The 11,227-nt window shown below is 29.5% G+C and overlaps 1 protein-coding gene across 1 annotated transcript in view; it reads right to left on the bottom strand.

Annotated features, from left to right (window-relative positions):
• Window positions 1-1,360: 1,360 nt before the first annotated feature.
• CLS (cardiolipin synthase) overlaps window positions 1,361-11,227 on the bottom strand; it is a 35,831-nt gene continuing 25,964 nt past the window's right edge. Inside the window, exons 6-7 of the mRNA XM_035361696.2 lie at window positions 4,769-4,860; window positions 1,361-1,605 (exon numbers count right to left, since the gene is read on the bottom strand). Coding sequence (XP_035217587.1) covers window positions 1,500-1,605; window positions 4,769-4,860 — 198 coding nt within the window. The 3' untranslated portion in view covers window positions 1,361-1,499. The remainder of the gene's footprint in view (window positions 1,606-4,768; window positions 4,861-11,227) is intronic.

The raw sequence follows: 11,227 nt of genomic DNA, 5'->3' as shown, positions 1-11,227 counted from the left end.
TTGATCGCAATATTTAATTTTTCTTGCTTATTCAGTCCCACACCAATTATGGCAGACAAAAAAGGAATGTTTAACATTAATGATTCTAATGACATTGAGGCTATAAGAAAGTTATTTTTATATGACAGCAATGATTACGAGGACAATAGGTTTTAGATGAAAAGCAGAAGGCAACAAATGAGTGCATAAAGGAATGCAGAAGATAATGATGACAGTTCCACTAACACTATATAGTTCACAGAAGGAAGATTAATAAATTATCAATTCGTGCGCATGGTAAAAATTAAAAAAAAATAAACAAATGCCTTGCAATATATACATTTAATTTTCTGCAGTCAATGGGCCAGCTAAAATTCCAACAGCTATTTTGGATATATGAAAATATCTCATTTCCGATTCTACCAGTTAAAGCATAATTGAAGAGACTAATAAGTGCATCTGTTCTGTGATGCTTCATTGCTCTCGTTGAAGAGATGCTCAGACTGCAATGCTGGGATTAATTAATTCTTTACTTTTGTACTTAAATTTCACTAAAATTTTTATTTCCATATTTCAAATGTTAACAGCTGAGTGCAAATAGTGGCCATTTCCTTTATTTTTACTTTCACATTATTTCAACAACTTTCGGTCATTTTATATTTTGTCTTTATTTACATTGTTTCTATTTCTTTGTATGAAGACTTAATCTAGTGTTATAAATAAAAATTGTTGGAAAAAAGGATACTTATTAAACGTTAACTAATTACAATATAATTTAACCATTTGATTACGAATTTAAAAAAAATTACCCCATTTCCTAACCAAATATGTCATAATTAAGGTAAATTTAGCATTTAGGATTTTTTTGGACAAACGATTTTCAAGCCAAAGGCTGGGACACAAATGTCTCAGCTCTTCACAAAGATCTAAGCACACTACTTCACAAAGAAATAACTGATATTTTATAATGTGTATTACAAAAAGATATGAGATATGCAACAACATGCTAAAACAAAAATATTTTTGATTGTATTTAATGTAAAATTTCTCTCCAACATGCTTGCTCATAAATATTCCTTAAATATTCTGAACTAATTGATGAAATTTTATACAAATTTACAATTTAATTAAAAAATTTTACTTCATGATGTCATATGCTAATAAATTTTTAAAATCTTTTCCTTGCACTTCTTTCAAAATTGATAATTTATATATCTTTACAAAATTGTGCAAATGTAACAATTAACATTAAAAAGGAGCTAACAGTTTTATTTTAAATTAGATTAATTAATAAACATTCCCTTTCCTTTTCATGAGGTTCTATGTAATATAATTTCAATTTCAGGGACAGTAGTATACTTAACACTTAATCATAAGGTACTTTGGTAAATATTATGAAAATTTTATTTACCAGATAAAATAGATCATGTAGTTATTTTTATATATTGTAACAATCTAAAGCACTTAATAAAATATCAACAGATGCAAGATTGCACTTTTCTTCCTCATAAAATAAAGGATCAACTTTTATTCTTCTTTTCTGGTAATGTAAATAGTTTGTATGTAGATTGCTTATAGTACAAATAACTAGCAGCTGAGAGAACTGTGGTAGTTCCGGTAATGTACCTAATAAAACAAAATAAGAAAATTAAGACAATTCTACAGGAAAAATAATTTTTAATTAAGTAAAAAAATCTATTATAAATTTATCAATTAGGACTTAGCTATCTACACACATTTATGTGACATAAATTTAGGTTAATACAATTCTTTATTCATGAAAATTGCAAAACTATTCCAAATGAAATACTTGGAGATATAATAGCATTAGGGAAACTGATTCTGATTTAGCAGAATCCAAATAAAATTTTGATTTCTAACACCCTTTATAATTCAGCAGTCGTATAAGAGTATTTTCCATTATTTTACTCTCTTAAAATTACGAATTTAAGTTTTTATAAATGACAGGCAAACATTCACACGTATAATAACATAACAAATTATTACAGGAAAGGCTACAGGTTGTTGTTGCTAGTTGAACACTTTTAATATTTCTCATCTGACATTCTATTTAATGATTTTCCTGATTATTTTATCCACTGCTTTTAATAGAAGTAATAAAAATAAGGAGACTCATTCTAACCTCAAAGCAAAATGCACTAAAAAGTACAATTTTAGGTTGTAGAACAAATAATTTTACTGTAGAACAATCTAGGAAACAACTGAACAATCTGCAAAGCAGGTAAATGCTCATATACTGTAATGAACCTAAAATGAAACATATAGCAATCAGAAAGCTGTTAAGCTCTTAGCCTGATATTAAAGTTGGGACAAAATTTTCAAGCAAAAGTATTACAAAAGCAATCGATCAAAATATCTGACATATAAAGTAGTTGACAGAACTGTAAACTCTGGTTTTAATAATCTTTTCCCAAACTAATGCAAAATACCATTTTAAAAAAAATCCCCCCCCCCTCCTGGTGCAAATATTTTCTGCATTTCTCCATAAAAAAAATAATAAATATATGTTACATTCTACATAAATAAATAACTTATGACTAAATAAACTTACATTATGATAGAATTCCAATAACCTGAGTAATCTGCAGTCATTTTTAGACGAAAACTAAAAACTCTGATTTTTAGAAAGATCAGCATGGTAAATTTAACGGCATTTATTTTTATATATAAACAGGCCAATAAACTTTTTAACAAAAAAAAAAAAAAAAAAAAAAAAAAAAAAAAAAAAAAAGATATTTTTGGTTGACGAAGTTAGTAGGTTTATTACTGAAGTTATTTAGCATTCTCTGCATATATGTCAGCATTAAAGCAAATAATGATCATGAATTTACAATTTTCTTTTTATTTCAAATAAACAATTACAATTGACAGCATATTCCGTTATTTTTAAAAATTAGCTCGTGAAGAACTTATGTGGTGAACATACATAAGGAATTTATTTATTCACAATTTTTCAAATGTTAAATTTCAATTTAAAAGCCCTTATAGTTAGCATGTTAATATAATAATAATATAATGAAAAATGTGTAATTATCGGATAAGGGATAAAACAAATTTTATTTTAATAAAATGAAACTATCAGTTCTAGCACTTTTTCTAGTTTATTAATACAAATGCACACACACACAGAGAACATAGTGGCACAAATAGCATAGAAATTTAATTTAAGGAAAGCCTTACAATTGGGGTTCTGCAAATAATGCACTTATTTTTTCTCTCAATTAAGAATGTAAAAAATTACTTCAATAGTAATTTAAACTTCCTCAATCACTTTTTAGGAGACCTCATTTTGTAAAAAAATTTCCCTAATTTATCTCTTCAAGATATCTTTTCCTTGTAATGACATTATTTTCTTTGTATGTAATTATTTAAAAAATATAATAGCTTTATGTTCATTAAATGCTTTAGTTCAATAAATTTTGAAATTTTGAATGTTTCAGGTATGAATACATGAAAGAACAGGTTAATTATTTAAGTGACAAACAATCCAGATTTAATGGAAAAATTAAAAAGGGGAAAAATGTACATAGAACTGGGAACAATAATATGACTTACAATCTGCAAAATTCCTTAATTGGCACAACCCTTGGCCCCAAGCCATGCAGATTAAAGGAATTTTACTGAAATCTTTTGCATAACAGTTTCACCAGCTTATAAGGAAATCACAAATTAACAAGATAAAGGGCGCTGACTAACAGTGCTCAAATCACATAGACTTTTTTTTATTTAGTTTGGAACTGAGTAATGAAAAAAGAGGAACTATGCAAACAAATGAAGAACTGTAACAATTGTTGTGATGCATATAATTTGTGAATATGCTGTAAAAAAATAAAGTCTTGTGTTCTAACAACTACTAGTGGATTGAAAAAGACCTAATTGGCAGCCTGATTGAACGTAAAGTTGATTTAAGATTTAGATGCTTTGTATTTCATTATGTAACAATGCTACTGTGTTCAAATCTTCCTGTGCTTTAACGAGTCTGACTCATGATGAAGATTTTACCCCAAACATAAACAACACAAGCCAGGCCTGTGAACAGAAGGCTGGGCCAAATATAAACATCACGAGATAGGTTTGTGAAAAGAAAGCTGGGCAAACATAAACATCCTGAGTGGGCTCGTGAAGATTAACATTATAATTTCACAGTCATAATCAAATGTTAGTTCCTACATTCACCATAAGAGTTAGTCACAATTCTCATAATTGCTGTTACAAAACAATCCACTTAGTAAAATTTAATAAACCCCTACAAAATATAATATATTTATAATATCTGCAAAAAGCAGGAGGATTAAAGTTTACTTACTTGAAGTGTTGTTTATTTATGAAATATAATTTTGAAACTGTTATTTATTACAAAATATAATACATTTATAATATCTATGAAAGGCAGACAGATCAAAGTTTACTTGATCTGTTACTTGACAAAGTTTACTTGATCAAAATTACTTGACAGCAGTATCATGCAAAACTGACTATAACACGAGCACTTACATTTCGGCTCGTATTGTGACTGTTCTCAAACATCAGTCTGGCTTTTTACTACTCATTGACCCATAACACTTGGGCCCAAGTTTCGTCGAGGTAAATGGCATGGAGAGAAGTTAAGCATACCAGTATAAAAAAAATTTAAGTATAAATTAAGTAATTTTAATAATATGAAAAAATAAACATGAAAATGAATTAAAGGATCATTATGCTTTAAGTAAAAATACCATAAAGAAACTGATTTTATATTATAATAGCATAAGACAGTTCATGTACATACCAAAGGATATGCAAATACAAATGATCCACATAACTAAAAACTGGTGCAGCAAGAGATGCAGCTACGAGGGATAACTGTATCAGAGTATTTGCCTGAAAAGTAACATATAGAAAGAAAATTATATAGAGCAAGCTATTAACATATTTTATTTCATTATTCCTTAGGATATAAACAAAACATTAAATCATTAATTTATAATGCACTTAGTTAAAAATTTAATTACAGTTAGCATGTTGGAAATGCATTTCAACTTTTTATACTCAAATGGAGAATTAAATGTTTACTATTTAATACTGAAGAGCTGTATATAAATTAGCCACTGATACATATGCAAGTATTATTTATCTTCCTATGTGGGAATTCATTCAACATTAATAAGCAATCCTGTGTTCAAAATTCATCTGTCAAATAGAAAAATTAAATAATTTGGATTTATTTTCAAATCAAAAGCCACAGAGGTATTATAAATATAAATTTGAAATGAGTTGCAAAAAATATAAATTGAAAAAAGTAAATAAATGCAAACTGAAATGTTTAAAATTGACACATCAACCTCATTTTCTCTATCTATTTATTGGCAGCCAGTATAACTGCCACCTATACCACGGATGCTCAAGAGCACACAGATACTCAAAGCACATATTTTTATACACCTAATGGAAGATCTTTTGATTAACAAATAGAATTACTGCAAGATCTGTAATTAACTTTTGCCTCTAATGTACACTGCTTAAAAAAAGGGGGGGACAGTGCTATATATTTCTACTGAGACGACTGACAAAATTCAAACTGCGTTTTTCATGTCTCGAAAGCACCACTTAGGATATATACTATTAGATTTATATATAGCACTATTCTAACATAGGTATTTTGACACAAAATCAGACTTTTTCTGAAATAACATACCAATTTTTTTCCACATTTCGATTCTACAACTCAAATTATTCCAGAATGTCAAGTTTTGTAAAAATCGTACGAGTAGTTTTTAAAATATTAGCTCTCAAAATGTTAGCTCTTCAGTGTTAATTGAATTTGGCAAATATTTATTAATATCTTGTTTTTTATTAAACTTATTTGATTTTTCCTTTCACATTTCAAAATTTAGGTTCACTCCAAATAAAATTTACCCATTTTTTGTGTTTTATTTTTAAAATTTCTATTTTTAAATAATTTTTATAAATTTTTTGAAAAAAATTTTGAATTATAACCTATAAAATTTTTACCATAATCTTAAAGTAGCTGTATTTCTAGTATACCTGCAAAAAATTAGACTTTTTTATTCAAAATTTTCTAAGATATATGCAAATTTACATATTTTTGCATTTTGAAATTTGGCATCTTTTTTTTTTTTGAGCGATAATAACGCCAAATGTGGTTTATGGAGTTTTTTTACAGTGAATTGCCACAGCTATTTTTAACCTTAAATTTCAAAAAAAATTTTACGGAGAATTAATTACATGAAATTTTTTCCCTCAATGACGTGTAATAAATATTTATTAATACTATATGAAAAGATATTTTTCAAAATTATACAGTCAAAAGTCGTTAATCCAGACACCCATAATCCGGACCTCAAAGCTACAAACTTTCTGCACATGCGTGTAATACTTTTACGCATACGCATATGCGTGTGCACATGCACATAATACGTTTACGCATGCGCGTTTAAATTATAACGGACGGTATAAGCTAAGCTAAAATTATCTAATTATCTATTTCAGTTAATGTTGCAGATTGCATTGTTACTTAATCTTCGAATTGGATCCGGCTTATTATTTTTTGCAAACTGTTAGAGCAATTTTATAAAAGTAAGCTTGAACTTTCGATTACGTCAAATAGAATTTCCGATGCTGGAGCTGTCAAAGTATCTACAAAGTGAAAGTATGTTTCGATGTCCATCAAACAAAATGTGGAATTGCTGCAAAAAATGGATAAAGGCATATCTTTTGTTTCTCTAACCATTCCGAAATCTGTTTATAAATTTCACGCTGCTCTGTGTGTGTGTGTGGGGGGGGGAATGTCGCGGCGCGCAATGAACTGGAAGTTGATCTGTCAGCACTACCCTTATCTTCAAGCAGATGTTTTTATTTTATTTAGCTTATAATTCCTTACTAAATGTAGTATTTCATCTTGATGTATTCCATCTTTGATATGATTTAAATCAAATTCCTCATCATTATAAATATCACAAATACACATCAAATAGTTTTCTTGTTGCAATTTTCTAATTTCGACTATGTGTAATGTATGCTTTACGCATGCGCGTGCTGAAAGAAAAGTTTAATAAAGTAAACAAATAAATATTAAGCTTTTTTTTTTGTAAATTTTGATACCCTTTAGATCATAATTGCTCTTTATTTCATAAATTATGGTTTCATATTTTAAATTTTATAATTTCTGCATGCCATCTTACCAGATTTAAACTGATGATCTATAATCCGGAATCGTGAAAGTCCCGACGAGTCCAAATTAAAGACTTTTGACTGTAGATGATATTATTCAAATTTTTAACTATTTTTCTAAATTCTAATTCTCTCTTTCTTCCTTTTTTTTAAAAAAAAATATTTGTAAATTTTTATCTTCGGCATTTTATCATCTGCTACTTTACTTTAGCTTCATTTAAATCAAATTGTTTAAAACTGAGAACTTTCGTTTGATGTTTATTTGAATTTCATGAAAATATTTTATGACATTAACTGCATACTTTATTTCTAAACAAGCTGTTGCTTATGAAGTGGCTGAAAGAGCGGCTGATACTATCAGCCATATTTTTAAAGCACAGTATATTTTTATAGAAACATAAGACTTAGAATAATCATTTTTATAAAAATCAAATTGTGATATAAACATACAACCCTCTAGAGACCGAATTAATGGAAGTTCAATGGTTATGTAGATCTGCAGCTACTTAATGGCTGGATAAGTCAGCAGGTTCTGTGGACAAGTAAGAATAATTATATAAACGACATTCAACATTCTGGATTCAATTAACAACGAGGGTACGATGTTTATTAAATGAATTTAAAAAGCATTTAAACATAAAAAATCAACTCATTTTTTATCCTAAAATGTATTTTTATGAGCAGCGCATTTTCATTATATCCTTAAAATTCTGATTTAGAATGTAACTGTCAAGAACTGAATTCTAATCATCAGTAATATAATAAGTAATTTACGGTTATCAATAAATCCTTCTTATAAAGATTGCAAATATTTCAAAAAACTTTCTGCTGAATGCAAATATTTCTAATTTCATATTAATCAAAATTGCACGATATTATTTATTTACACTTCAATTCTTACCATCAGCTCTAGTAGAAGTTACAAATAAATTATATTTAATTAAGGAATGGCCATCTAAGTTTAGAAACAGCGTACTGTAACAGCAATTCAATTATTGGCGCCGTATCTTTCATGTTACTCCCGATTGGCAAGCTACATGATTTTTAATGAGTATTCGGGTTTTGCTAGTAACTTCACTTGGAAATCGCGCTTAAACTAGGTTAGTTGGTTATTTGAATATAGAAAGAACATGGGAGCTATTTGGTTAAGATGCTTTCATAAAAAATCTTTGTAAAGAGAACCTAGAAAACTGCAAAAACCAACCACGCAGCCTGGGTTAGACTTCGCAAAAAACAATTACAGTCAAAAGTCGTTAATCCGGACTCGTCGGGACTTCGGCGATTCCGAATTATCGATTTTTCCGGATTATAGATCATCAGTTTAAATCTGGTAAGATGACATGCAGAAATTACAAAATTAAAAATTTGAAACCGTAATTTATGAAATAAAGAACAATTATGATCTCAAGGGTATCAAAATTTACAAAAAAAAAAAAAAAAAAGCTTAATATTTATTTGTTTACTTTATTAAACATTTCTTTCAATGTAAGTTGTTTAAGTTGCTTCCTTTCATGTGATAATACTTTCTCTTTGATTCCATTAAACAGACATAATTTCTTGTTTAGTTACAAAGTTCCGCTGTTCAAGTCCTATAATTGCTTTAAATCATATCAAAGACGGAGTACATCGACATGAAATACTACATTTAGTAAGGAATTATAAGCCAAATAAAATAAAAACATCTGCCGTGAAGATAAGGATAGTGCTGACAGATCAACTTCCAATTCATTACGCGTCACGGCGTTTCCCCCCTCCCCCCGCCGCAGAGCAGCATGAAATTGATAAACAGATTTCGGATTTCGAAACATACTTTCACTTTGTAAATCTTTTACATATTAGTAAATGTATATCGGAAATTCTATTTGACATAATCGAAAGTTCAAGCTTACTTTTATAAAATTGCTCTAACAATCTGCAAAAAATAATAAGCTGGATCCAATTTGAAGATTAAGGAACAACGCAATCTGCAACATTAACTGAATTAGATAATTTTAGCTTACCTTTTACCGTCCGTTATACATTAAACACACATGCGCACACATATATTTGCAGCCGTAAAGGTCTTACACGCACGCGTAAACACCTCTGCGCGTGCGTCAAAGCGACGCATGCGCAGAAAGTTTGTAGCTTTGAGGTCCGGATTATAGATCATTCCGGATTATGGGTGTCCCAATTAACGACTTTTGACTGTAGTATTTAACAATCTTCAAATGCTAGGCAACTGGTGGGTTTCAATTAAATCTCCAAATTAACATTTTATTTGTAAATATTTAAAATATTGTTGTATTTTTAGACACAAAAGCAGAATTTTTGTTAACTCATTAGTAAACTACCAAGCCGTAGTGCAAATAACTATTCAATTTCTTTTACAATAATTGTATTCAATTAGTGTTCTTGGAATATGAGCTAAAGAAGGAATGTTCTCGGAAGATTCATGAAGTGTTTAAATCCAGTGATATCAGGTTTGTCTTACAAGCTCAGGTTCAAAACGATTCTGAAATTTCCCGAGTAGTTGATTTGTAAATGGCTGTGAATTACGCAGATGACTTTTAATCTTACATTATTCAGTCAGAAAATGTATTCCAAATGTTTTGTATTGCATGAAAATGCATCTTTTCATTATTCAATAACCAATTGGAGAACTGCTTGTGTTCCGAAAATAAGTATGTGTACTCAATCGTCCTGCATGTTCTTCAAATTTGTCTTTTTGTGATTTTTTTTCTTTTCCCAAAACTAAAGTTGCCTCTCAAAGGAAAGTTTTTTGACATTGAAGAGACAAAAGGAGTATGACATCTACTTTTAGAGGCATGTCAAAAACAGATCTCTACAAGCCTTCTCTTCCATTGCATGTTGTGTGTTCAGACAAAAAGTTGCACCAGCATAAATTCTATAACCTACTTTTATTACACTCTGATTACTTTATTAACATACAGTGAATATATACTAAACCTTTTACTTCAGCTTCAGTAATTCGGAATTTTTGACGGAATTGTTGTCGGAACTAGGACTTATCTTCTAAGTCAAATTGAATATTTCGATAATTCAATAAATTCAAGGTCAAAGTTTCAATATTTTATTTTCGAAGGGAGGGGAAATATTTTCAGTTTTGGTCCATTATCCTAAGTATATTTGCTTCGATTCTTTATTTTTTCCATAAAAGCGAAAATCTTATTCATGGTATACATATAACGCATAGCTTCAAATTAAAATTTAATAATATACAGGGTGGTTATAATTAAAGTTCCACTTTGAAACGGTCATAAAAGGGAAACTACTGGATCAAATATCATCAAAATTGGCAACCATGTAAAGGAGGTCATGGGAATTTATTTTCCGTGGAAAAAAGAAAGTTCAAAACCTCACCACCAGGAGTGAAATGGTGCTGTATGCAATATTGTTAAACGAAATATGGTTTGGAATCTAACTTAACCTTTTGTTACATGGGTTTAATATGTTGTATACCCTTAAGAAAATTTTGAAGTAAGCAAATTACCATTTAAAGGCATTAAATTCAATAAAAGTTGAGTGCGCCATCTGTGTAAGGGAGAAATTTGTTCGTGAAAACCACGAATTAGCAATTAGAAAATGTGAGATCGCAAATCACTCGCACAAGTGCGTACGATCTGGAAATCGTTTTCTTACAGATTGCTAATTTGTAATTTTTGAAGCCTGAATTCGGCTCTGAAACATGAAGATACTGATTCAAAATGCTTTTAATCGATTTGGGCCAAAGAAATCCCTCATGTTATCTACCTAGTTCCATTGCATTCTCCTACTACATTCGATTGCATAGCAGTCATTCCACACGGTCTGGAATGACAGCTAGTTTCATAACTGAACCATTTTTGTCTGAAGAGCAGTCGACAGCTGGACCACTGTGATTGCAGCTCGTTTAGAGGCAATGTTAAAATATTTTGTGATACATGAACTACAGTAAAGTGGCATTTTAGATACTATTATTTTTATGCAGGGCTGGGCACCACCTCACATGTGTCGCACAGTTACTTAGGCAACATTTCACGAATGAACATCTTATAGGCCAACACTTCCCTTCTTC

This window comes from Stegodyphus dumicola, chromosome 1, assembly GCF_044657685.1.
Source record: "Stegodyphus dumicola isolate Sdum_Otavi_A_Nest chromosome 1, ASM4465768v1".
Taxonomy (NCBI): domain Eukaryota; kingdom Metazoa; phylum Arthropoda; class Arachnida; order Araneae; family Eresidae; genus Stegodyphus; species Stegodyphus dumicola.
Note: the sequence above shows the minus strand (reverse complement) of the source record. Positions and strands in the feature narration are given on the sequence as shown.